The 27,673-nt window shown below is 57.8% G+C and overlaps 1 protein-coding gene across 15 annotated transcripts; it reads right to left on the bottom strand.

Annotated features, from left to right (window-relative positions):
* Positions 1-219: 219 nt before the first annotated feature.
* Positions 220-27,477, bottom strand: KRBA1 (KRAB-A domain containing 1). Of its 15 annotated transcripts, none has more exons than XM_029233479.1 (18): positions 27,270-27,477; positions 19,518-19,644; positions 19,005-19,124; positions 18,209-18,343; positions 17,438-17,593; positions 16,611-16,742; positions 16,222-16,404; positions 15,183-15,338; positions 14,365-14,583; positions 13,723-13,896; positions 13,133-13,234; positions 10,854-11,105; positions 10,122-10,304; positions 9,126-9,320; positions 8,912-9,043; positions 7,882-7,986; positions 7,204-7,449; positions 220-5,672 (listed from the first exon to the last, which is right to left on the bottom strand). In XM_029233479.1, exons 1-18 carry the CDS (start codon positions 27,279-27,281, stop codon positions 4,789-4,791), a joined length of 3,513 nt encoding a protein of 1,170 aa, XP_029089312.1. In that variant the 5' UTR covers positions 27,282-27,477; the 3' UTR covers positions 220-4,788. The 15 variants fall into 15 exon arrangements, with proteins under 15 accessions (XP_029089312.1, XP_029089315.1, XP_029089313.1 ...); XM_029233482.1 differs by having other exon boundaries at positions 19,518-19,626; XM_029233480.1 differs by lacking the exon at positions 27,270-27,477 and adding an exon at positions 20,841-25,399.
* Positions 27,478-27,673: the final 196 nt, after the last annotated feature.

Genomic DNA, 27,673 nt, shown 5'->3' with positions numbered 1-27,673 from the left:
ACTTACTCTGATACATTGGCCTTTAGCCATTTATAAACTCTCCCATTAATAGGTTATCTATAGATGTTTTCAACTGTCTATATATATAGTCGTATCACCTGTGAGTAATGACTCCTGTGTTCCTTTTCTGATCATCAGACCTGCATCTTCCTTGCTCACTGTTCTGCCTAGGACATCCACTGCAGTGCTGAATTACAGTGTGAAAGGCAGCCTCCTTTATGTTCAATAGGTCATCAGTAAGTATTAGGTTTACCATAAGCCTTTTTTTTTTTTGGTAGATAATCTTTATCAAATTAAGCAATGTCCTTTCTCATCCCAGTTTACTTAGAGCATTTATGGATGTTGGCTCTTCTCAGATGATCTTTATGCAGCTCTGAGATGACCTTTCTCCTTTATTATGATGGCATGTTACCACTAGTGATTTCCAAATGTTAAAACCATCTGAATCTCTGCAATAAAGCCAACTCAGTCATGACTTTTTTTCTTTTTATAAACTGCTGCGTTGTTTGGTAATACTTTAAGATTTTTGCTTCTTTGAACACTTTTGGAGATTAGCCTGTGACTTTCTTCTCTTGTACTGTTCTCAAGTGTTGGTTTCAGGGTTATGCTAGTCTCACAAGTGAGTCAGAGTATTCTATATTTTTCTGTTCTTTGGAATACTTTGTGTATTAGTGAAATTACCTTCTCCTTAAATGAGGTAGAATTTATCAGAGAAGACTTCCAGGTCTGTACTTTTGTGGGAAGATGTTTGACCACCGATGCAATTTTTCCAATGTCATGGACTAGTCAGGTTTTCTATTTCTTCTTGAGTCTGTTTCGTTAAGTTGTATTCTTGTGGGAGTTGTCTGAGTTTTCAAGTTTTTGGCGAAGCTTGAAGTATCTTTTTATCTTCATACGGTCTGTAGCAGCATCTGTAGGGGTGTCACCGCCTTCTTTTTTCAGTGATGAATCACGCCACGAACTGGTCAAGTTTGTTAGGTTTGTGAAAACCACAATTTTTGGCTTTCTTGATTGTATCTATTATGCGTATGCTATTTCAGTAATTTCTACTCTTATGTTTACATGCCTTAATGTTTCGGGGGCTTTTGCTGTCCTATTTGTACCTCCTTGTAAATTCTCAGCCTTTCTTTTTTTTGCACGCTCACCCATTTCTAAGTACGGATTCAGCTTTATCCTACAAGTTTTGATATGCCGTACTTTCTTATAGTGCAGTTCAAAATATTCCTTATGATTTCTTCATTGACACACAGGTTATTTAGGAGCACAGTTCTTATTTTATTTACATATATATATATGTATATGAATTTCTCATTTCTTGTTATTTGCTTCTAGCTTAAAAGCTAAAGTATGGTCAGAAAACATATTCAGTGTAATTTGAATACTTTCAAATTTGTTTACACTTAGGGCTTAGTATAGGGTCAGTTTTTGTAAATGTTCTGTGTATGCTTGAAAAGAATGAATATTCTGTAGTTCTGTGGTGCAGTGTTCTAGATTCATCAATCGAGCCAATTTTGTTAATTGGCTCGTTCAAATCTTCCATATCCTTCCGAAGATTTGTCCTATCAATTTCTTAAAAAAACTGTGCTAAAACTTCCCAAATACAGCTGTAAATTTGGATGTCTTCCCTTTTATTTCTTTAAATGTTGAGGCTGGTTGAGGGGAAAATGGAATGACTGATAATAAACAAAACCCACAACACTGTCAGTACAAAAGGTGGCAGGAAAGACGGGAACCCCCCACCACCCAGTGAGACAAATGTAAGCACAAAATAAGATGCTATATTCAAATCTCAATGTATCAGCAATCGTTTTGCACATAAATGGATTAAGGGCTCTGAGTAAAGGACCAAATTTGTCAGGCTGGATTAAAGGACAAAATCCAACCGTAGGCTGTTTACAGAGGCCACATCTAAAACACAAGGACACAAGGTCTAGAGCAAGCCTGGTCTGCCCATGCGCCGAGCTCCTTCAGCAGAGAGCGGTGACGTTGTGGGGCGTCTCAGGCAGGGACTGTGGCCCCCGCACCCCTTCACCTCCACGGCGGCCCCCCTTCTGCTGGACTGTGTGGGGCCCGCTCCGATGCCGACAGGCTGAGGCGGGACCTTCCCACCTTCCTGCCTCACGGCGGCCTCGGGCTGGCGGGGTAGGTGGGCCGCCGGGGACCCTGACCAGAGGGAGCTCCGTGGGAGCAAAGGTTCTCTGCCCCCATCTCCAGACCCCGGGAATTCCTGAGTTCCAAAGGCCCCTCGGTTTCTCCCACCAGAGTGACCCCATTTCCTCACGAAGTAGTTGGAGATGGACACAGGATCAAACTCCTACACTGCACACAGATTGCTCACCAAGTCAGAGATTCTAGAAGGCTTTTCAGTTAATAAAGGGTTTTGACCACGTGGCAGGCAGTGGACCTCGGGGACGAATGTGGCTGCAGACCAAGGAGTGTCTCACTCTTCATTTTATTACTCGTTTTCTACATTCTCGAGAAAGGACTTGCACTTTCCTACAGGGTCCAGGTGGACCCGGACCCCCCGGCCTGGGCCGCAGCCGCCGCCGTGCGCGCTCCCCGCCAGCGCCAGCAGGAGGCCCGCGCAGCCCGGAGCAACCGCTCCTCCCGGCCTCTGGGCCCGCGCGCTCCCTCGCGCGTTGATGTGCAGGCCGATTTGTAAAGCCCACAAAACCGAGCCTTCAAACGTCACGCAGAGGAGGACGGCGCACCCCGCCCCGTCCCCCCAATGAGAAGGGCGCGCGGAGGGGAGGCCGTCCAGGGTGATGGGCAGGCGGATGGGCGGAGGCCTCCTCCGCGAGGCCGGGGCCCCTCGCCCGCAGCACCGACCCCTCTCCCCGCCAGGCCGTCAGACCCTTACTACTGGCTCTGAAACGGTCCCAGAGTCGCTCCTGCACAGCCTGGGAACGAGCTGGACTCATTTCCCTGAGTGGAAAGCCTAGAACTTTTCTGTTCCTTATGCTCCATCGAGTATGGCTAACCGAGGCTTCCCTGGTGGCGCAGTGGTTGGGAGTCCGCCTGCCGATGCAGGGGACACGGGTTCGTGCCCTGGCCCGGGAAGATCCCACATGCCGCGGAGCGGCTGGGCCCGTGAGCCATGGCCGCTGAGCCTGCGCGTCCGGAGCCTGTGCTCCGCAACGGGAGAGGCCACAGCAGTGAGGGGCCCGCGTACCGCAAAAAAACAAAAAGTATGGCTAACCGTGAAGACTGTCTCTTAAACATCCTACTTACATGATCTGACGAACACTAGCTTCTGAGACAGTCACCTTGGGACTTACTCTAGTCCTGGAAATGCTCTAACACCCCCTTCCCATGGTCTGTCTGCCGGCTACTGCCGTCGGCATGAGTGGCCTGCTCCTTCCACAGAGGCAGCAAGGAGCACAGGCCAGTCCTGGCGTGTGTCCCCGAAGACCCTGATTTTAGGGGCGCACTGGGTACAGCACCCACAAGGCCCCCCCTTAAGCACCCATCGTGGCTACAGCCGCTCTGGCCCCGAGTCGGGCTGGGCCTCTTTGCCGCACCCGGGTTCCCTGACAGCACAGCTAACCACGCCACAGGGCCTTCCCGGATGACACGTGTGCACAACCCTCCCGAGGATTCCTCAAATCAAGCAAGGACTCAGGCGGGGAAAGATCGGGAGAAAAGATCTGACCCTTGGGAGGGAAATGCGGCAGACGACAGGCAGGCCGTTCCCCGTGCTACACCGAGTGCCACCTGAGGGGCGGGGCCCAGGGCAGGCTGATGGCCGCCGGGAAAGCAGACCTAGTGACCCCGCTCATGCTTTCTTCCCCCACGAGGAACCCAAGTTTAGCTCAGCCCCTCACGTGTGTTAGGGGTTGGAGTGTGCACGACTCCCGAGGATCGTACATTGGAGTCCTAACCCCAGTACCACCGAACGTGATCTTAGCTGGAGGCAAGGTCTTTACAGAAGTAATCATGTTAGTGAGGGCATGAGGATGGTGTCCTCAGACGAAAGGGACATTTGAGGCATGAGCTCAGGGAGAGCACACTGCGAACATGAGGACGGTCAGCGACCGGCCACGGAGAGGTGCCTCGAACAGCCTCAGAAGGAGCCAACTCCTCGACCTTGGACATCTGGCCTCCAGAACCGCGGGGATGTAAGTGTGTGTTGTTTAGGGCGCCCGGCCTGTGGTACTGTTACTGCGGCCCCAGGAAGACAACACATGTGTTGCTCTTTCCCAGGGAGTCGTGTGCGAATTCCTCCCCCAGCCGCGGAGGGGGCTTGGGGGGCGGGGTAGGGGGGTTGCTGATTCTCTGGAGGCTCTGGGAGGGCAGGCTTGTCCCCAGTGCTGGTAACAACCAAACAGCCATGCCCTGGTGTGGCCCCTCTGGACTCCTTTCTGTAGGAGCCATGGGCCTTTTCCTTAGCAACGAGGGTCGGTAATTTTAGAATCCACCACAGGTATATCCAGCTTAGACCAGGGGGTGGAGTTCTGCCCCAAATGAAAGCTAAGCCCCCATCCGCCAGGAAGAGAACAGCCATGGCTTCTCAGCGCTGAGGTCAGGACAGCAGGCGGGAAGAGGTGCTCTCCTGCGTGGCGCCCCTGCAGTGGCTCGCAGCGCCCCGGCAACGTGGTGTGCGCACGCGTGTACGCATACCGCCCCCTGCCAGCGCTGGCAGTACCAGCGTGAAGGGCAGGAGGGGAAGCGACATCTAAATGAACCTGAGTCAAGAAAACCAGAGGCGTGGCTGGGGAACGCACCTCCCTGAGCAACAGGCATCCTGAAGTCTGGGGTGGTCAGGCCAAGGGCAGACCCCCGGCCCCCTCACAGTCCAGACACGGGGAAGGTTCTGCTGCAGGGGGCCGAGGGCGGAGGCCGGCCTCCAGAAGAGGCCAGGGGTGGGGCATCCTCGGAAGGATGCAGCCCATTAAGACGGCGGCTAGGGGGCCCCCACCCAGGGTCCCTGTGCTCCCCACCCCACAGCTCCCCCTCAAGGGCTCTCTGGAGCCCCGCCAACAGGCTGCTTGGATCCTTGGGCCACTTTAGGGTCCTGGGCGGTGCCGCTGCTGCAGCCCGAGGCTCCGCTCCTGCACTGGCGGCCACCTGGAGGGGTGGGGCAGCAGGCAGCAAAGGGGGTGGGGGGCTCCAGTAGCTCTCCGGGAGTTCGAGGGGGTGACAAGTGGTCAGCACAGCGGGGCTGCCGCATGCTGAGGAGAGAGGGCCGGAGCTGGGCCCAGAAGCCTCTGCCAGGGGCACGTCCGGGGGCAGCTGAGGCACCAGGCGGGGCCTCCCGCCGGCCAGGCCTGAGGAGTCGCCGGCCCTGCAGCCTTCCGCCTGGCCCCGCAAGACCTTTGGTCTCGGCCTGCGGGGGCCCTTGTGCTTCCAGTAGGGCGGGTGTCTGTGAGCAGGGCCACCGGTCCAGCGAGGGCCCCAGAGGAGGCCCTTCGTCCCCGGGCCCCATGGGCGCCGCCCCAGCCGATCCACCTGGGTTCTCACGGCGGCCACTTCCTGAGCCAGGCCGGCCAGGGTCCCGGCCAGCCGATCCAGCTTCTCCGAGAGGGCGGCACCGAGGCCGCGGAGCTCGTGCTGCAAGGAACTCCCGCAGGGGCACGGTGGCCGCGGGGAGGCGCGCGGCAAAGCCCCAGGGATGGCGGCTCCGGGGGGAGGCCCAGGCGGATCTCCGGGAAGGGGCCTCGGGTGGGTCCCGGCTGAAACCAGAGCGGTACGCGGGTGAGGGTCCTCGAAGCCTCAGGACATTCTCTCCCCCCAGGGTCCCTTCAGCGAGTATCTCATCCTGCCCCGCTAAGGCCGGGCTTCAGACGGGTAGGATCCTAGTGACTCAGGCTGGGGAATTATGGATGGCTGTTCCCCAGAGTCACGGGCAGGATAAATCACAGACCGGGTCTCCGTGGTAACCAAGCTCGCTTAGGACAGTGGCCTTCCCATCTTCTAGGAAAAGGTGGGTTCTCTATGCCACCTTTGGGCCCTACTGATGTCCCGAGTAACTATGCCCTTGGGAGTCAGTGGGCAGGGCCTGGAGAAGCCGCAGATGGCATGAGGCCAAGACCGTGGGCAGCATCTGGAGAGGGCCCAGGAGGGCCAGTCCAGCCTGGGTCCCAGGTGTTGCTAGTGGGGTGACGAGGGAGCTGTATCAGCACCCAGTGCTACTGGTCACCAGTAAACCACAAGCGTCCCCACTCCCTCCTGACCTTTACCCTCCCTCTTCAGAAGTTACAGACATAGGACTTTAAGTCTTAAGTTACTTTAAAAAAAAAAAATCACCTCCTCCTTCACCCTAAGTTCCCTTGGAACTGGTCTCCACCCGAGGCAAGCCTCATAAAGAAGACCTGTTACCACCCGGAGCTGCAGGACAGACCTGCTCTCCGGCCACGTCTGAGTCCCCAGCCCGGCTGGGGCCTGCACTTCTCAGGACCCCAGAGCTTCAAACAGAAAAAGTGGAGACTGGAGCCCAAGGACCCAAACGATGCCCGGCCACGTGCTTCAGGAAGGATCTCGGCTAAGGTCCCGCGATAATGCTGCTGTCCTAGGTGCCCTTCTACCCGTCGTGCAGCAGCGGGGCTGCCGGCCTCAGGCCAGCTCAGCGCTCCCGATAAAGCAGCTGCACCTGCAGGGGCGCCAAGCCCACGACACGACGGAGCCCCCCCACCGCAGGCTTCAAGTGTGAGGATCTGGGCGCACGGCCCAGAGTGGACCAGGGGCCGAGCCCTGCCCTCCCGCGGCGGGTCTCTGACGTGGTGTAGGGAAGAGCTTCCTCGGGGTCAGGTGACGCAGAGCCACATCTCTGGGGACGCCCCCGCCGGGCCGCTCACTACTGCGCCTGTTCCCCGCTCTGTCCTCTAAAGTCGCCTCAGACCCCGAACTTTGATCCTGGATGCACCTATTCTGGGGAAAGTCTCAATGTCTGTTTTGCCTCTAAAAAGGGTCTGCACACTTATGAAACAGCCCACTAGTCCTGGAGGAAAACCCTGAGATGAACTAAGCAAGCCGAAGTGAGTCCAACGTGAGACTCTTCCTGCCTGTGACCCAGACGAGCCTGGAAGGCTGTTATGAAAACGCCTTTCCCAGGCTGTGAGCCCAGGGGTCTGGCTGGCCCACCCCGCCACAGTGAGCTAAGCGGCGGGGAAAGAGGGTGGGTGGCCGTGCAGACGCTGAGCCCCCGGCAGCCCCATGCTTGCAGGGCTCCCGATACTTGAGGGGTCGGGGAAGCCACCAGCTCACCTGTAACACCTGGGCTTCCGTCTCCGTGCCCCAGGCCCCTGGACCCTTCACCAGCTGTCGGATTCCAGGACGGGGGCCCACAGGCTGACCCAGGAGGCTGGCAGGGCCCAGACCCCGACCTTTTCTCCAGCTGAGAGGCAGGGCAGGGATCCACAGCTGCCCCCGCAGGAAGAGCACAGAGCACTTGGGGTGTGGATACACATCGTTTTCCCAGAGCCACTCTGACCGGGGATATTTGGACACGACCTAAAAAAAACCCCAAAACAACCAAACTTTCAACTTTCAAATACTGGTTAAATGAGACGCAAGAGGGGTATACTCGGCTCGTTAGGATGCCCATCTCTGGGCACCAGGGCACACAGGACGAGGGTGGCCCAGATTGTTTCCGGAGTCCTCTGCGGCTCCGGCATGATGCCTCTGGCTCTCCCAGTAGGTGGGGGCTGGAAAGCGCCATGCCTGCAGGTCCCACCCACAGTGAGGCCCCTCTGGAGACCTGCTGGAGGCCCTGTGGGTCCACGCCTGGCCCCCTCTGCTGTTTCCCGACAGGCCCACAGCCGGTGAGGAATGTGGGTACAGCCGGGGCTTGTGCAGAGGCCAAGCGGTGGGCGGAGCCACCGGCCTGAGTGCGGGGGGCGGGGGGAGCCCCTTTCCCCGACCCTGCACCCCACCCATCCCTACCTCCTCCGGCGCTGCCCAGGGGGCCAGGCGGGCCCAGGCTCTCCAAGCACACTTCTCTCCAGGGCGGATGGGACCGGCCTCCCACCTTCTCTTCTGCTTTTCCTGCTGGGAGCGAACACTGGGTCAGGCTCGGACCGAGAACTGCGGAGGCCTGGAGTATCAGGCAGCCGTTTCCAGCTTTCCTGACGGGACGACCGCTTCGTTTCCCCGGGTGGAGGGATCTCACCTGTGACACTGTTTCTGTTTACTGCCAAAGCTACTGGCAACACAACCAGGTAAGGAAGCAGGCAGCCCCCAGATCTGGGTGACCTAGATCAGTGACCACTTGAGTGACCCTGCTTCTCCCTTCTTGGGCCCCAATTCCACGCTTATGCTTTAAATAAGCCAATAAAGAGTGAACCTGCCAAACCCCAGATACCCTACCCTCCACCCTAATAAAAACACAGTCAGGGCTGCGCACTCTCTCTCCCCCGCACCTCGCCAGTGGGCGTGCCACGTAACCTCCACGACCTGCAAGTAATCCACTGTGCCTCCAAGCTCCCTGACGGTTTCTGCCGAAGTGCGTCCTACAGTACACAACACTGGCTCCGGTGGGGCTCCAGTGTGCGGGGCTGGCCCGCTACGGGTAACACGAGCTGGGGTGAGGGCCCCAGGTGTTCCTAGCTGAGAGCTTCACTATCGATATACTGGGACCGACACAACAGTATATATAAGTACATATGTTATTAAGTGTGTGTAATGCGCATATAGTATATACACGTATAAAAATATATATATATATATATCAAGTTTACTGTCGGACTTTCCAATTAAACACACTCATTTAACACTCCTGGGGCCCCATGTGCCTCAATGTCCCCGCCTTCTCTCTTGGACACAGCTCATCCAATGGGGAACTCAAGCGTGACAAAAGTAGAGAACTTTCTGGCAAGAGTCAGACAAAGTGATGGGTGGGACTCAGAGAACCCAGTCTCTGGACCCTTGGCCCTTCTGGGGGACATACCCCCTTCTCAGGAGACCCCAGGCTCACCTGCACTGAGACCACGGTGGTCCCCGGTCTCGCCTCTTCTCCGGCCTTCACCAGGGCTGCTGCCAGCACGAGGGCTGCCAGGGCGTGGGGAAGGAGGGCCAAGGCCCTTGCAGCTGGGAAGGCGGTCCCTCTCTGTCACAGACAAAGCCGGGGTCAGGGCGGTGCCTGCACCCTGGGGCGGGGCTGCCGGCTCTCCTCTCCCCAACAAGCTCACCCTGCAGGAGGGGCTGCCAGAGCTCAGGCTCCAGCCTTGGGTCTTCTCCTTCTGAGCTGCTGGAACTGGAGCTGGGGCTGGGGCTGGGGCCCGGGACAGGGTCGGCCAGGCAGGTGAAGCGCAAGGGCCCCCCGGGCAAAATCCCCTTCAGAGAGTTCTCCAGGCAGTGGAGTGGGGAGGGCTTGGTGGCTGGCCCTGGGCAAATGGCAATAAAGAAGCCCTCTGTCCATCAGCCCAATGCCCGGCAGGAGGGCCCTCTGCCTAAACGGGCGGCCTCGTGGAGCTGGTCCCTTTTCAGCTCAGCCCCATACAAGCTCTGGTGGACCCTGAACAGCGTCCTCTCTGGCCATGGGGAGTGGACAGATGCAAAGCCAGAGCCTGGCCCGGTCCCCAGTCACTCTGGAAAGGCCGCCGGGGACCCTTCCAGAAGTCTCAAGACCCTGGAAGCCATTAGCAGTCTGGTTCCAGCCAGGCTCTGGGTCTTATAACCCAGGCAGCCCCTCCCACTTGCACTCACTCAGGACCTGCAGCCTGAGGAGAGATTCAGTTATGTCCACAGGAGGCCCTCCAAACCAGCTCTTTCTTGCCTGGTGGGAGTATTAGAAATACTGTACTTATTCAAGTGAGTCAGACCCTACCAGCCCACCTCAGCAAGTCTAGGAAGGAATTCTGCTGAGTTCAACGAGGCTGCGGCAGCAGGACGCACGCCTCCACCCCCGGGCAACTAGTACGACAGAGGAAACCACCAGTCTTTCCCCCAGAGAAACGCAACTTCTGGGTAAAAGCAGTGCTCTCCCCACTTCTTTTCAGCACACCTCGGGGTGCTCCAGCCAGCAGTCTTTGGGAAATGCGCACACGCTCCAGCTGGCAGTCCCGAATGGGTGAGGTAAGGAAGGAACAGAGGAGCACAGAGGGAAGGGGAAATCTGTCCCCTCATCAAACACTGCTATAGGGAGGGAAGACAGGCCAGCAAGTCCCGGGGAAGAGGCAGCTCACCATCTGGGAGCCACCTCCACGGTCCTGGCCTGGCGGCCCCGGGGTCCTTGGGACCTTGCTGGTCGCAGGCGGGGATGGTGCCAGAGGCAAGTGCCTGTGGGCTGGCCAGGCGGAGGCTCCTGGGGGGCACGTCACCCCCTCGCTGTCCCAGGTGGGCTGGCTCACAGGTCTCGCCCCTCAGTCCTGTTTCAATGAGAAGCCAAGAGGTCTGTCAGCCCGGGGGCCCCGTGTTGGCACCGAGGCCAGGAAGTCACTGGACAGAGAACAACTTCTGTCATGTTGGATTCTTGGGCTCACAAGCTCCTGGAGCGCGCCATACAACAGCCCCACAGATGTTCCCGGGAGCCTCCCGAATCCTCCAGGATCTCCTTATGCCCCGACCCAGCTACCCAGACTCCCAGCAGCCCCACAGCTCAGTGGCCGTGCTGGACGCCAAGGCACGTGGGGCCAACAGCCAGGATACAGACACTCTGCGGCCAAGGCCCCGGCTCAGGCCCGGATTTGGAGCAGCAGCAGTGGGGCTGGGTGTCCCGTCCCGCCTCACCGCCGACAAGCCTCTGCCCAGGCCGTTTCCAGGACATCATCTCATCTCAGCCTGGGATGGGAGCCCACCAGCTTCTGGGGAGGCAGCGCCCAGGGCGGTCCCTGGCGCTGGCCTCCAGCTGCTCTGGAAGGCTGCCGGGGAACCTTCCAGAAGCCTCAAGATCCTTCAGACGCTGGGCAGCGCTTTACCTTCCATGCCCGCCGTCCAGTTCTTGGGCTCCACCCTCCATGGCCCCCTGTGCCCTGCCGAGGAGCAGGGCCAGGTGGGCTGCGGCCCAGGTGCAGGCATCTCTCTGAGGCAGTTCTCCAGGCCCTGGAGCGGGGAGCTTCCCTCGAGGCTTCCTGTGAAAACCCAACGCTCGCAGTCTTGGCTGGTCAGAGCTCGGTCCTGTGAACCCCAGGAGCCTCGCCTGTGCCCTGTGTCTGGTGCAGCCGGAGCTACTGGAGGAGGCGCAGGGCCCAAGGCCGGTCACGCCGGCTCAGGGCACCCGGGGGTGGGGGCGGACCTGGCCCCAAACCCATCACTCCTGCCTCCCGGCCGCCCTGGGAGAGGCCTCCCCAGCTCGGCCGCCTACACAGAAACTGGTCAGCGGGCTGTGGTGGGGGAGATGGGCCCTGAGGCTGGAACATCGTCAGGCTGCCTTCGCTACTCAAAGAGGGAAAGGCCAAGGATGGAGCAGGTCAAGAAAGGCAACGCGGGTTTCCCTGGTGGCACGGTGGTTGGGTGGCCGATGCAGGGGACACGGGTTCGTGCCCTGGTCCGGGAAGATCCCACAGGCCACGGAGCGGCTGGGCCCGTGAGCCATGGCTGCTGAGCCTGTGCGTCCGGAGCCTGTGCTCCGCAACGGGAGAGGCCGCAACAGTGAGAGGCCCGCGTACCGCAAAAAAAAAAAAAAAAGGGCAATGCTAATGCCTTTCAACTTGGGAAAAAACCAAATTGCCAAAATCGTATTTCTAGTGACAGAGCTGTGGATACAATAGGAACCAGATGGACTGAAATTCTTTTTCTTTTTTTTTTTTTGGCTGTGCCATGCGGCATGTGGGATCTTAGTTCCCTGACCACTGACTGAACCCACGCCCCCGGCAATGGAAGCGCGGAGTCCTAACCACTGGACCACCAGGGAAGTCCCTGGACGGAAATTCTAGAAAAGGCCCTTCCTGGGTCAGCTGTCACCTCAGCCATGCTCTTCCCTGAAGGCATTTGCTGATGCTGGGCCAGGCAGAGCAGGAGAAAAGAGACACTGCCAGAGCTTCAGGCCACTGTGAGGCTGGAATTGCAAAGTCACGAGAGGAACCCCACACACAGCTTTCCCCACGGACGCTGCTGAGTTCTGGGGCAACACGGGGAGCTGGGGAGCTGGGCTGGAAGCTTCTACAAGGCAGCGTGAGATCGCCCGCCGTTTGGGTGACTTAGAAAACCAGGCCTGTTGACAGAGGATGCTCGAGAAGGAATGTCCTGGTACCGGCCGCAGCCCACCACGCAGCTGCGGGGAAGAGAGGAGGGGGCAGCACAGCGCTGAGGATACTAAGACCAAACGTGGGAAGACGCCAAAGGGAAGCGTGAAGACTGAAAGCACGGTGGAGAAGCTGCACGCAGGATGCCGGGCCACACGCAGCGTCCCTGGAAGTCACAGCAGCGGGTGGCTCAGCAACACAGGGCAGCAGAGGGAGGCAGACGCCACCCTTCCTCCGCAACCTTCCGTAGCTTTTAAGCAAGACTGAACGATCTATTACCTACTAAGAGCTCAAAGTTAAAAAGAAAATTCGGCTGCATGTTGGGAGGTAAAAGCCCCCCCCCCCAAGGGGCTAACCGTGGCAGGTGCAGGGACCCAGGCCCAGGGACACCGGAGGCCCCAGGCCGGCCCGATGGCCCCAGCTGGCCTGGCGCAGAGCCCTGGGTGCAGCTCCAGGCCTTTCCACTGACAGTGGGTGAGGCCAAAACACAGAGGAGAGCCCCGGGGACCGGGTGTCCATGGACAAGGCAGGCGGAGAGCACTGGGATTATTCAGGTGGAGAAAAAGGTCCAGTCCTGCAAGGTCCCAAAGAGGGGACAGCTCACATGGTGGCCTCCACGAGGAGGTACCCCGACGCGCAGGCACCAAACACACCCTCTAAGGTGGTTTCACACAAACCTCATGACGTTTTTCCTTAAGCTGGAAAGTCAGTGAATATGACAGACACTGACTTCTTCGTGGCTGGGATAAGGAAGAATTTGATGTTAAAGGAAATCTTTTTACTTTTTAAGACATCTTAGATGTCGTCCTGCCCCTTCTGAGCCAAGTCACTAAAAGAGACCCCCGCCCCCCAAAACAGGTCCTGCGTCTGCTCCCGCCGTGGCATCCCCACTCTGCTGTCGGCACCGGGCACGATGGCCTGACTTGCTTGGGCCGGACACATGGCGGTGGGCAGGGGGGGCGCCTCCCGTCCTTCCCCAGAATCCACTCCCAGCCTCAGGCCGGCCAGCTCACCTTTTCCAGGCCGATGCCCCTGGCTGCCCTCAGGGCTCTGGAAATCCAGGTCCCCGTCAATGCTGCTGGACGAAGAGAAGCTGGTGGAGGTGCCTTGGGAGCCTGCAGGGAGGGCAGGGGTCTCTCATGCAGCCCTGCAGGCCCAGAGCCAGAAGAGGCCCCAAGACCACCTCTGCGGGAAACAGCACAGCTGGCGTCATGGGAAAACCACAGAAGAGGTCCCCTGGGCCCTGGGCTGTGGACGGGCGCCCAGACCGGCCCCAACGCCTCTCCCACTGGGATCTCCCCTTAGGTGAGGGCACTCGTGGCGCTGATTAAAATCCTGTAGCACGTTAACCCACATAAACCCAACCACTGGTCTTGTGGGCCTAGAGGGTAAGTGAACCTCTCAGTGGAGACAGTGGGCAGAAGAGTTTAACTGGCTTCCACCAAATGCAGGGGCTGTTTGGGGGTAGGCGTGAGAGGGGGCTGGGGGAGAAGGTCTGCACCCCTGAGGCCTGGGATGAGGAGGGTGGACCTGACGGTGTCCTTGGCATCCCCTGTTCTGTGCACAGGGACAAACGCCACCCCGAGCCCATGACGCAGTCTACCTCTGCTGTGTGATCCGAGGCGCTGCAGCTCGGGCCTCTGAGACCCAGGGTCTCCTGGCTGGGGGCTCCGGGACCAAGAGCTGGCCGGCGGCTGGGAAGGTAACGACCCACTCAGGGGGATGCCCCTCAGACAGGCCTCCAGGGCTTCCAGGGGTGAGCTCGAGGCGCTGCCGGCTGGGATAGGGGAGATGCCCCATCACCATCTCTGGCCCATCCCCCCGGCCCAGCCCCGGCTGGCTGCCTGGCCTGCCTTCCGCAGGGGTGGCGAGTCCTGTACCAGGCGTGGGAGCCTGCCGGGCAGGACACCCTTCTGTGCGGGCTCTGATCTGCTTTCTGCTCCCCAATCCAGGGAAGCAACGCCAGCTGTACTCAGGCCCAGGGGCAGCGTTGGGAGAGCCACACGTAGGGGCCAGCTTCCCAGCTGTTGGGAATTCTCTGCAAGACCATGGTCCTTACAGCGGAAGGCTTCCTGGGCAAGGGCCTGGGTTAAGGAGGACGGGAATTAAGGGAAGGGCTTAACTGCCTGAGAAGGACGGCCAGGTGGATGCCTCTCCACCCAGGAGACAGGCAGGTGCCCCCCGTCCCCTGTGGGCGCTGAGAACCCCACCCGGGAAGACTCGAGCAGACAAGCCCAGGCCTCACCTCGAGCTGCAGAGCCCCAGCTGGGCACTTGGACCCAGGCGGTGCCTCCATTGTCCCCAGGGCTGCCCGCGGCAGAAGGGCCGTGGGTCCGCTTGCTGAGCTGACAGGATGTGGGCTCTGGGGGCCCCTGGGCCCAGCCGTCCTCCACCTTCACTGCAGGGAGCACGCTGCCGGCTCCAGGACCAGGCCCGGGTGGAGGGGTCTGGAGGGGGCGGGGCCCTGTGGGAAGCCCCGCATGAGGCCTTCTCATAGGGTTAGGGTGGGGCAGCCGCCTCAGCTCCAAGGTCGTCGCTGCTGAACCATCAGCAGGCGGACCCAGCCCCACCCCCAGCTCCAGAGATTTCTGCCGAGGGTGATGCCAAGCAGCCCGCCCCCGGCAGCACCGAGCCAGGGTCCTGCCTTCAAGGGCAGCACGCCCCTCTCAGATCGACTTTCTCAAAGTTCTGGGACACTGATGACCAGTGGTGAGCCCATGCGAACGTGACAAGAACCCCCTCGTCAAAATGATACCCGGCACGTCTACTGCCTGGAGCTATGTCTCCTATTTTCCGTCTCTCTCCCTCCCAACCATCCCCTGCTTCCTCTGGAACCCTCAGCTCCTACTGTAAGAGCCAATCTGGAATGTCACTGCAATGCTGCACCTCCTACACTCCTACGCCCTTTTACAGCACAATCCCCGACGTCTGGCTACTCCAACCGACACACTGATGTGGACGCCCGAGTGTCTGGCTGTGGAGGGTCACCTACTGCCCTGCTTGGAGCGGAGAAAGGCAGTGGTTGACGTCCAGGGGCCTCCCTGCCCAGCCAGTGGCCTTTACCTCCAGAATTCCTTTTCCAGGCCCCTGGGTCCTCCTGCAGCCATGGGTCCCTTGCTCCTGAGGGGCTGGGTTGCTTGTCCCGGGCCTCTGGGATCTCCTTCAGACAGTTCAGCAGACTCTGGAGGGGACAAGCCCCTGAGGCTGTCTCTGTCTTCACTACAGAAAAAAGGAACACACGTTCCCCCTGAATCGGCGACTTCAGGCTCGGTGACAAACAGCCAAAAGGGGAATTCAGTTCAAAGGTCCAAGGCCAGAAATCTGGAGATGCAGGTCTTCTTACAACTCACTCAACCTTGCACAGGCCACTGTCTTCTTAGTGCTTGGTTTAAAAATGCCTGTCTACACACCTTCCAGAACTGGATGGATGAAAGGAGGATGTGAAAATGCACCCTACGGGCAGAGCATATGGTGCTACTCTGAGTACAAATGAAGGAAGTGGGCGGACTGCGTTGCTACTTGTAGATGGTTCTCTGGGCCCTGAACAGAACTTAATTTGAGGAGGCCCAAGCTTTTTACACACACACACACACACACACACACACACACAGAGTGTACCTACGCCTCACAACAGCCCTCTAAGGTGGGAACAATTATCCCCTTTTACAGACTGGAAACCAAGGCTCAAAGCCTGGAGGAGCATCTCACAGTCTGCCCGGCTAACAGGCGTCAGGGTCCAGGGCTGGGGCTCCTGCCCCCACCGCGTCACCCTGCTCCCCCAAGCCCACCGCAAGCATCCCACTTCGTGTCAACAGGAAGCGACATCACTCATCTCCTCCTCAGGTGTCTCATATCAGGACGAGCAAAGAGCCCAAAGAGCCCAGGGCAAAGTCTATTTCTGAGTTTTCTTACACCAGCTGACCAATGCTGCTCCCCTAAGACAGCCATCTGGCTCCAGAAACGTGACACTGATGATACTGGAACGGCCAAGTTGGCGATGATCCTCAGGGAGGATGTTATATTTATAGACAAAGATCCATCAAAGGGCAATTCCACGGGCTCAGAAACCTTGGCGTGAGGAGACAGGTCCGCAGGGACTCACCTGCCCAGGGCGGGCTCCCGGGCCGCAGCTCTGCTCCGGTCAGCTGGGACGCACCCAGGCTGCGGGCTGGCGGCAGTAAGCGCAGGGGCCGCTCGGGGTGCTGGGGCCCGGGCTCGAGGATTTCCTTCAGGCAGTTGATGAGGCCTTGCAGGGGGCTGTTCCCAGGAGAGGTTCCTGCAGCTCCTGCAAGGCCCGCATGCTCAGGGCAGCCCTGAATGCGGCAGCTGTGGGACCTTCAGGGTCAGATTTCCCACCCGTGAGAATGCGGGCGACGTCTGAGCGCCACGCCGGGCGGTCAGGAGGCTGAGGTGGGAGCCACACGACGCCTCCCTTTTCCCACCCCCTCAGCTCCGGCACAGGCCCCGCCCTCGGGAAAGGCAGCCCCTCACCTGCACCCGTGGCCCCTCTCTCCTGATTCCTGTGGCTCTTCCGCCTGCCGGGGCTACAGGTAGGAGGGCTAGGCTCCTGGCTGGGGGCTCCTGGGCTTTCCTCCTCCACAGGCCTTGGCATGTGAGCAGTTTCTGTTGCAGGAGAGACAGGAAGGCCTCTCTAGCCCCAGCTCCCGACCCTGAGAAGTCACCCAGGATCTGGTCCCCCGAGAGGACAGGCCTCTCCAGGCTCTAATCCCTGAGGGGCAGCCAAGTCCTGGGAACTTGGATTTGCGGCAGAGCCAGCTCCCGCAGGCTTGTTCCAGGAGTCCGTCCTGGGGAAGGCAGGGTGTAAACGCAAGCACAAGACTGTCCACTCCGGGACCCTCCCCCACCCCCAGCCTCTGACTCTGGCTCAGCAGGGCATATGCCCATAGCCTCAACACACAGGCCCAAGCCTTGTACATGTTTCTCAAAGCTGGGCACGTGGCAAAGGTGCCAGGTGACACCTGAGACTACAGGCTAAATGGGGTATGTTTTTCAGGAGTGCCAATTTTATGCCAGATTAATTTGAAATGTTTCAGATAAAAACAGATATTCAGACAAATGTATAATTTGCAAAAATTTTAAAATAAAATGAGACCCAGAGAAATTCCAGTGGCCACCGTGCCCTCCCCGTCTATTAACGCTGCCCTGGCGAGAAGCTCTGAGAGTCAGGTCCGGTGCCACAGGCACGCTGCACACAGCACCCGCGAGTGGGGCCGAGCATCCCGCATCTTCGCTGGTCCATGGGCGGAGGCCCAGCACTAGGCCTGCTCCCTGGGGCCCCCGTGCTGGGTCATACTCACTGATGGGGAGGGGGCTCCCCTGCCCCCTGGCTCTGGGCGGGCTGCGGGATGAGCTGCCGCTGGGCATGGCGGCCAGGCCAGGCCGGCCGACAGGTGTGTCCGGAAGGCAGCCGAGCAAGCCTCGGAGAGGGCAAGTATCCGCCATCACAGCTGCTGCTGGGGGCGGGACACTGGAATTAAGCCCCGCAGGAGGCAAAATGCCCCCACCATTGTCCCATCCTGGCCCTTCCCTGCCGTGTTCCACTAACAGCGACCAGGACGTCAGTAGCCTCTGCCCTGTCACCTCCGGGCTCTGACACGTAGATTCACAGTCTAGGTCTCGTTCTGATAAGATCCTTCTCACCCGACCATCAGCTGAGCGGACTCAAAGGAACCCTACGGGCTGGGGCTGCTGGGGACAGACCCCTGAGGAGGTGAGAGTGCCAGCGAGCAGAGCTTGGGGAAGGAGGGAGAGTCTGGTGAGGCGGGAAGAGTGCAGGCTCGGGGGGCCTGGCCGCTCATCTACAGAACAGAGCTGGCCTCGCCCACCACGCAGGGCATGCCACGACGGGGGACCCAAGGGCGTGGATGAAGCCAGGCAGAGCCAGTAGAGAAGAGTCAGAAGCTGCTGTCTCACCACGATCCACGCACTCAGAGGACAGGCACGCCGCCCGGGTTCATGCAGTGGGGCGACTCCACCCAGGGCCTGGCAGGGGCCCGGCAGGCGCACAGCGCCGCCCACAGCTTGAACTTGTCTGTGGGATGCAGAGGGCCCGCCCGCTGTCGACTCACCCTCGGGGCTCGCCCCCTCCCCGTCCAGGCTGGCTCCCCCGCTCTCAGGGCTGACTTCCCCGAACAGGAACTCTGGGATCTCCTTCACCAGCTGCACCAGGGCGCTGAGGTGCAGGCTGTGCTGGGGGGCTCCTCCTGCCAAGAGGCCACAGGGAACCCCCCGCATTAGCTCAGCACTCATGCTGCTGCTTGTGGCGTCACGCTGCGTCTCATGTAATCCTCCCACCACGTGAGGGGCAGCAAAGGAGAGACCCATGTCCGCAGACAAAGAGGACCTGGGCTCAGGGCACAGCCAGGAGCAGGACGCTGGGGACCACAGGTAACTGAGCTCCTGTCACCCGTTCCCTGTTACTCCTCCGAGGGGACTGCCAAGGAGGTCTGCCTCCCCGTGCCCTGCCACTATCCGGGCCCCTGCCTTTCCGGGCACCCTCTGGACCACATCCACCGCCCAAAGCCTCTGGACCTTCAGGGGCTGCAGGCTGACTCTGCACGGGTGGTGGCGGAAAGGGTGCCTAAGGGGGGAAAGCTCTCCAAGGGTGACCCCAGCTTTCTTCTGAGCACTTCATGCGATGGGCAACAGTGTACCAGGCTCCCGGCCCAGAGGGATGAGGGGTGAAAGGTCACGGAGGGGTCGGTGTGGCGAGGCGGGGAAGGTTGCAGTCACAGCGTCCCAGAAGGAACGGAGCCAGGGGCTGAGGACACGTGGGAAGGACACAAGTGAGTCCACCTGGGCCTAGCCTACCCAGGAGGACCAGGACCCCAAAAGGGCCTGTCCTCGTCCGCCAAGATTACTCACCCAGGGGCCCTCCTCCCCGCGGAGGGTCCTGCCCATCAGCAGCACAGCCCCTGCCCCCCACGGCTCCTCCAGGCTCCGAGGGACACAGGAAGGCAGAGAGGGGCAGCAGCTCCACTGTCCCTGGGAAGGAAAAGAGGGACAGTCCCCCGAGAGTGGAAGCCGGCCTCCGCCCTCCCACACGCGATCGCACCAGCAGCCCAGGCACCTGCAATCCACGCACCTGTGCACGTGTGTGTCCGTATGGCCACCCAAACCCCAGGGACGGTCAGAACCTCGGGGACCAGTGCTGCTTTGCCAGTCTGTTAGGGCCCCCACTGAATCACACCCAGCACCCTAGTACAGCCCACAGAAACGACAGCATAGAAGACCCGCGAGGCCCCCAGCTCAGCGCAAGGCTCTCGACGCCACCTCATTGTGTAGACAAAGCCCAAGGCCCGGTGGGTCCCAGGGTCCAGAGCGACTCAGGACCCGGCCTCCCGTCCACCCGCCAGCCAGCTCCTGCCTGCCGCTCACCCAGGGAGGCCAGCGTCTCGTAGTTCTCCCGCATCACGTCCAGGTAGAGCGCCCTCTGCCCCTCCCCCAGCAGCCGCCACTCGTCCTCAGAGAACCGCACGGCCAGGTCCTGGAAGGCCATGGACACCTGTGGGCACAATCTCAGGGGAGTTGGCTGGTTCCCTCCCGGCAAGGCCCACCTAGTCATCCTCAGCTTGCCTGTGTCTCCAGGTGGACACCAGAGGGGCGGGTAGTGACAGAGAGCGTGGGGCGGGCGCCTGACACATGGGAACGGGCAAAGGGGCAACGGGAGTCTGCTCAAGAGACAGTGACGGGGGTCAACTGTGTCCCCCAAAAGTTACGCCAAAGTCTTCACCCCAGTACCTGAGAACGTGGCCTTATTTGAAAATAGGGTTGCTGCAGATGTAATTAGTTAAGATGAGGTCATAATGGAATAAGGCAGGTCCTTAATCCAATATGACTGGTGTCCTTAAAAGAAGAGGAACAGAGACAGACCCACAGGCAGGAAAAGTCCATGTGACAATGGAGACGGAGGTTGGAGTGATGCAGCCACAAGCCAAGGAATGCCTGGGGCCACCAGAAGCTGGAAGAGGTGAGGCAGGATCCTCCTCCAGAGCCTTTGGAGCAGGCTTCGTAAGATTAAAGAAACATTTTGTCCTAATTTCTTTAAAAATAGTCATTAAGTGGGCTTTAAAATGGCCGTCAGACCCTAGAAGATGACCAGCATCTAGAAGGCATGTATTTTAAATTACAGCAAAAATTAACTTCATGCAAATTAAGCACAAAGTTTATATTTATATTAAGCAGAATATAAATTACAGGAAGGGTCCTTCTGGCTTAGGAACAAATGCTAAACTATTTATCTGTAAGAAAAAAATTATTAAATAAAATGAAGACACTCCTAATAAAGCAAAGATAATCTACTGCCTTGTTTCATCAACTCAAGTGAGTGATTTTAAAAACCATCGCTATGGGACTTCCCTGGTGGCGCAGTGGTTAAGAAGCCACCTGCCAACGCAGGGGACACGAGTTCGAGCCCTGGTCCAGGTGGAGCAACTAAGCCTGTGCGCCACAACTACTGAGCTTGCGCTCTAGAGCCCGCGAGCCACAACTACTGAAGCCCACGCACCACAACTACTGAAGCTCGCGCGCCTAGAGCCCGTGCTCCACAACAAGAGAAGCCACCGCAATGAGAAGGCTGTACACTGCAGAGAAGAGTAGCCCCCGCTCGCCGCAACTAGAGAAAGCCTGCGCAGCAACGAAGACACAACACGGCCATAAATAAATAAATAAATAAATGTAAAAACCATCGCCGCTACCAACCATGGCCTTGTCACCAACGGCATCTGCTCCCCGCTCTGTCTCCTGCTGACCGCTGGCACCACGAGGACACACCCGGCTGGAGGCAGCCTCTCCACGGGCTACCTGCCTTTGGTCCAGAGTCCGAAGGCCCACAAGTGGTCAGACACCGCAGTCTCTTCCTCCTCGGCCCCCTGTGCATTCTGACCACCGGACAGCCGCTCAGCAGGCCAGCAGGCTCTCCTGAACTAACCTCTGACCCCTGGCTGGGTACGGGCACCTCCTCTCGGGAACACGCTCAGACGCCCTCCGAAACATCTCTCAAAGAGCCACCCTCATCTCTTCCTGGCCTTCTGGACAGAGAGATCGTAGCCAAAGTTCAGGTCCGTATGGAAGAGCAGGCCTGACACTGCTGCCCCGAGAAAGGCTTGCCTGCGAGGCTGGCCTGAGGCTGGTGTTGGGGAACTTGGATTTTGGGAGGTTCCCACGGTTTCCTGACTGATAAGGATGGTTTGCTGGGCCCAGACTGTTTGTACAAACAGTGTGGTTGATGCTGAACACTGCTTTCCTTCTGGGACTCTGGGATTTCAGTACATGCCAGGAGGAGGGTGTCTACATGGCCTGCATCCAGTGAAAACCCTGAGTCTCTAGTGAGCTTCCCCGGGAGAGAACATTTCACACCGGTTGTCACAACTCACGGCTGGAAGAATTAAGTACGACCTGTGTGACGCCACCAGGAGAGGACGCGTCTCCTGCTCCGTCGGGACTCTGCCCCCGTGCCTTTCCCCTCGACTGATCGTGACTGTGTCCTCTGGCTGTAATGAATCACAGCCGTGAATACAACTGTACGACGGGTCCCGGGAGGCCTCCTAGCAAATCACTGACCCTGGGGTGGTCTCAGCGACCCCGACACAGGGCCCCATTACACTTCCCAACAGGACACGAGCACTGTGCGGGCCCAGAGGGTGTCCCACCTGGCACATCTGGCAGGGAGGCCTCACGACCCAGCCTGGCCCTAGCTTTGCAGCCTCGTCCCCCGCTGCTTCCACTCACGCCTCCCTCCTGGCATCCACAGCCCACCTGCCTCGCTCTGTCCTCTGTTCCTCTCTCCTCTTCTTCCGTCTCTCCCTCCCAGAGTCTGAATCCCAGCCAGACTCAGGAACCCTGGAGCTGGTGGAGCAGGGAGACGCTTTGGTTAGGGAGTCCCTGTCTGCTCTGCGGACCGTGATGGAATAAAATTTGTTTTTAAGGCAGAACAAGGAAACTGAAGCATAACGTACTCCCTGCCTGTGCTGGGCCCCCCTAACGTGCAATGGGCATCTACATCATACGTGAAGCAGACTTCCACAAAGGCAGGAATGTCTGCCCAACCATAAAGATCAATGCGTTTTTTCCTTCTTCATTCTTTTCCTAATTCTGTATGGGGTCATGGTGACCTGCTGTACGTGTAGATCTGGACTGTGCATCTTTGGTGAACTTTATGTAAAATGTCAGTGTGTCATTTTGACAAACGATCCTTTGTCTCTAGAATGTACATAACTGTGCCTTCGACCTCTAACAAGTGGAACAGTCCTCAGAGTTTTCTGAAAGACTGTCTCTCGGGTTATAATCCTCAGGTTGGCGTGAATAAAATTCTCTATTTCTCCTTTAGATCGACGACTGGTTAGCTTTTTGTCAATGTTCGGGAGGCTCAGACTTGTCCCAACAGTCCCAGGGGCTGAATGGGCACAAACACTGCCAGCAGGCTGCATGCACACGTTTATAGATGCTGTTGTGATGAACACATGTGTGTCCTTTAAAGGTAATGCTGAATTTATTTTAAAATACATGGAAAGGCTAAATTCTAATGTACTAAGTTTTCAACGTTAAGAACGAGGGTCACAGAATCAAAAAGGTTGGCACCCCCTATCAGTAGTCCCACTCTCTCACCACCACAGCCAAGGAAAAGTGGGGAGGGGGCAGGAGAGGGTCAAGGAGTTAAAATTATTTCACTCTCTTTTCCCTTAGATACTCAAATACGTGTTAAGTTCCCACTATGATCAATGCGCTAGAGAAAGGTAAGTGTCCCCAGAGCCTGGAAACAAGTCAAACCAAGCCCTGGAGGAAAGATCGGCCACCTGGAGGGGGCCTAGCAATGGCAGGGAGTTTGGAAGCCCCAGGTCCTGGCCTTTGGACCTGTCAGGGAGGCTGGAGGGTAGGCGGAGGGGCTGGAACCAGGTCACTGCTGCCTGAGGGGAGAAGGCACCATCAATGCAGCACTGTCACCATGGACCACGCCTAGAGAAGGGCACTGGGGGCTCCAGAATCTGTCTGGCCTTCTTGGCCTTGCCCAAGTGACAAGAGTCTCTGTCCTGCACCGCAGGGCTCTTCCTAAGGGAGACGGGTGCTTCAGGCCATGCTGGCTCCACGATGCCGGCTTATCCAGCAAACCTCTGTGCTTGGACCCTGTTAACCCTGGGCTTCCCATGCAGATTTCACGTTAGGTGGTCAAACACTTAATCGGCCACCATATAGTTCCAGTTTGATTGTCAGCTCTATTTTTCACCGTAAGTTAAGGAACTGGCATATTCTGATTTATCTCTCTGTCCTTTGTGAGTCTGGTTAGTGTACGTTGATCCCCCTGAGAATTATAAGGTTGGGGGGGGGGATGCACCGACCGACACCAGGCCCTGCACCAGGCTCTGCACCTGCAAAACAAAAATGCCACCCAAAACACATGCCCATTTTATAGGAGGCCGGTAAGGAGAGCCAAGGTGGGCTTCGAGGCCACGTCTTCTCCACCTTCTGGCAGCTCCACACAGGGCTGGCTCTGCAGGTCCCTTAGCTCAAGGGAAGAACACGCAGATCCCAGCTACCGAGCTGCAGAGGGCCCGCCTGTCTAATGAGGCCCCGCCCCCGGCCCTCTCTAGGGAACACCAGCCACACTGAGAACTGACACGGCCTCGACACCTCCCTCTCTGGAGATGACAGCTGGGGTCGTGGTACCTTCTCTGCCTGTACACTTTCCCCAACATGCCACATTTTATATGTGGACCAGGTGCGTGAGACCCCAGCCAGCCTCTCAGCTCCATTCATCTCTGTCCCTCCCTCTAACCCACTCAGATGCTAAGTGAGATGTCACACACAGGGGGCTCAAACATCAGCAGAGGGGTGATCCCTACACACTTCCGAGCACTTCAGATCTCTCGTTTGATTGACAGGATGGCCCTACGCAGGCAGCTGCTCAGGCACTTTTATCCTGGGCTTGGGGCGAAGGTTCCAAAGCAAGGAGGGGTGATGCAGCAGGAGCAGGCAGACAGCCAGGGGCCAAGTCTACGACCCTAGACTCTGCTTGACTGTGACTATAACCTATCAGAAGATCAGTAAACCTTAACAAACCAAGCATCAAACAACCACTTTTATTTTTTTTGGCCACGCCTTGCAGCATGCGAGATCTTAGTTTCCAGACCAGGGATCAAACCCACGTCCCCTGCATTGGAAGCACAGAGTCTTAACCACTGGACTGCCAGGGAAGTCCCAAACATCCACTTTTTAGAAAATCATTATTACCCAGTACAGTTTGTGGCGATAGATTGTGGGAGTATCTGTAACAAACAAATTCTCATTCTCAGTAACCTCTTAATAAAAGCTGAACTTTTAACAAGATTTTCAAGGTGGTGATGGAGGGGAGGGGTAGGGTCTTGGGTAAAAATAAATGATCCTGTAGCCACTGATAATGGCAGAGTCCAAATGGCATGGCCCTTGCTGGAGCAGGAAGTGGGGAGAGTAAGGGTCCAGCAGAGCCAAGTGGCAGGTCTGTTGCAGAGCTAGTTCAAGTCAGCAGACAGCTTCTCTGTTTGTCAAACTGGGTGAAAAATACTCTGTCCTTATCTTCTCCCATCAGAAGCTATTTACTACCTAACATCTGAAAAAACAGAAAGGCTTTTAGGTTCAAAGGATTTACTTCAAAATTTCCTTTTAATTAAGACTGATTTTCTCACCTCATCTTAGATCTACTAAATCATGATTGTTTAGTGCTTTCAGAGCCCAGAAATTGACATTTTCAAGCTTCCCAGATGATTCTGACACATTCTAAGTTTAGAATCACAGGGCCAGGGGAGAGCTGCCCTCCAGTCACGGCCGGAGACTGGGCAGAACCTGCCCCACCTGCCAGAATGAAAACTACTCGCGTGAATGGGACCCTCTCCTCCCGCCAGGGGCCAGCTGTCCACCATAGCATGTCTGTGAACCAGAAATCACCGACAACTGAACCTTTAAGGATCAGTGAACATTTAGTGCCAACTTCCACTCACAACAGGGGGGTTCTTCAATTTCTCCTTGAACACCTATAGCAACGGACAGCTCACCACAGTCCCATCGTTGGCCTGATCTGTCAGTTAAGAAGTTCTGGAACACGAACGGGCAGAGTGTGGGGCTTTGGGCTTCACCTCAGGAGCCAGGCTGCTGGAATTCCAATCCCTGCTTTGCTTCATATTAGCTAAGGGCTCGGCAAACTCATCTATAAAATGGGGATCAAAACAACCTCTCTCGGGACTTCCTTGGTGGTGCAGTGGATAGGACTCCGTGCTCCCAATGCAGGGGGACCGGGTTCAATCCCTGGTTGGGGAACTAGATCCCACATGCATGCCACAACTGGGAGTTCGCATGCCACAACGAAGGAGCCCATGTGCTGCAACTAAGGAGCCCGCGAGCTGCAACTAAGGAGCCCGCGAGCTGCAACTAAGGAGCCTGCCTGCTGCAACTAAGACCTGGTGCAACTAACTAAATAAATAAATATTTTTAAAAAACCCAAACCTCTCTCATAGGGATGTTGTGACAATTAAATGAATTAACATAGGAAAAGTGCCTGGAACAAATGCTGGGGCGTGATAAATGCTACGATTCCTATTCTTACAGCCGAATCTGTCTGCCTAACGTCCACCTGTAGGTCACAGCCAGCCACCTCCAGCTGCACAGTGGGCTCTTACACACACCATTCCTGACCTTGAGTGCCTCTTTATCTCCTGGCTAAATATACCAGCTCTTTTAGACATCTGGAAGAGATGGTTTCCAGGCCATTCATCACCTCAGCCAAAAGATAAACTCTTGTATGACAAAGTTCTTATAAAACGGGAACGGGAATTGACTGTGGCCAGGGGAGGTGGCTCCATCAGTAGTCTCCCCCTACCCAGAAAAAGCAGAGGAAGAGTGAGGAGTGTGTGTGTGTGTGTGTGTGTGTGTGTGTGTGCGCGCGCGCACGCATGCGTCAGCACAAACCCGCTCTCCCAGTATGTTTCAGGCTCAGGCTCTGGGCTTCCAGATCAGATCCCGAACCCTGCTGCCCCCACCTGCGGGCTGTGCTCCCACGCCCCTGACCATCTGGCAGTCCTGCTGGACAGGAAGACAGGAGGCCGTCCCTGTTCCTCTCTCTCTGACTGTGACCTACCACTCCTCAAGGCCACTCCTGGGCACCTTCTCCATGAAGCTACACAATGGGAGGACACACTCCAGAACGTGAGATCTAAAAGATCCAACCCCTCATTGTACAGAAGAGGAAACTATGGTACGAGGAGGCCTGAGCATGGGGCCAGCGGGCATATCTGAGCTGGGGTGTCCGTGGGCTCCCTAACTACACAACCAGATCTGCAGAGGGGACTGCCCTTGTTCCCACAGCATCCAAACTGCTTGGCTTCTCCCTTTCTCCCAGGAGCCTGTGGGGCATTAATGTCGCCAAGGTCCTGGCACAGTGCTGCTCTACCTGGCCACAGACTGCCCCAGCCACTCTCCCAACACCACCATCCCTTCCCCCGCCCTCAAACCACGGAGCCCACGGTTGTCTGAGGCTGGCCCAAGCTCATGAGCCACCACAATTACAGAGCTGGCCCCAGGGACCCACCCAGCAGAACGTGCAGCAACTCCCCTTTGGTACCATCAGGTTTCCTAGCACCTTCACACAACTTGCCCAAACTGGTCCCAGGCTATGACAGATGGGGCTGTCCCTCCACCTCTCGGACCTACACATCTCACCTAATGGATAAAACCCGGTACCTCGTTCTATGCCCTCCCCCCGCCCAGAGTCCAGGATCCTACCAAGAATGAAAGTGAAAAGATTTACTCATTCTCCTTAGGCCTTCGTGCCCATCGTTCCCAGTATAATTTATCATTAAAAGCCAAGAAGAGAGGGTGATGCTTAACCCAAAAGAACGAGTTTCCAAAGGTGGAGAGAGACTCCAAGTATGCGTACACTGCGGGGCGGGGAGAAGGGAGGGGGCGCCGGGGACCTAGACTTCTCCGCACCAAATCCTGCGCACCAGCCCTCTCCCCCGCGCCCGGCCAAAGTTGGCGGGTCTCAGGCTCGCCCCCGCCCTCCAGGCACGCACAGCGCCGCGTGGAGCAGACCCGCCGAGGCGTCCGTCTGTTCTTGCCGGCTGGCGGCGGGGTCCCGGCTCGCGGCGCCGTCCGCGCTAGCCTTACCTGGCGCGCCATCCCGGACTCAGCCTCCGTTCCTGGCTTCCGGCACGGCCGGGGACACCCGCTCCCTGCCCACAGGCTGCGTCGCGACCCTCGGCGACGGCTGCGACCTAGGTCGGCGCAGGAGGAAACCAGGCCGGGCGCGCAGGCCGTTGAGGAGGGGCGGGCGTGGGGCGTCGCATCCCAGGAGAGGGGGACCAGCCTCCGCGGCCCTCCGGGCGCAGGCGCGAACTACACTTCCCAGAAGGCGCCGCGGCGCCGCCCGGAGGAGGGGCGAGGTGAAGGCGGGGCGAGTCTGTTGGGCGCCCTCTGCCCACTGGTTCAGCCGAGACCCCGGGAAGCTGCCAGGGGGGCTTGGCGCCGGGATCTGCCGGGTGGTCAGCTTGCGGTGTGCTTGCACACGTAAA

This window comes from Monodon monoceros, unplaced genomic scaffold (genome assembly GCF_005190385.1).
Source record: "Monodon monoceros isolate NGI ecotype Baffin Bay Population unplaced genomic scaffold, NGI_Narwhal_1 Super_Scaffold_2, whole genome shotgun sequence".
Taxonomy (NCBI): Eukaryota; Metazoa; Chordata; class Mammalia; order Artiodactyla; family Monodontidae; genus Monodon; species Monodon monoceros.
The sequence above is the reverse complement of the archived record's forward strand: the minus strand, read 5'-3'. Positions and strand labels throughout refer to the sequence as shown.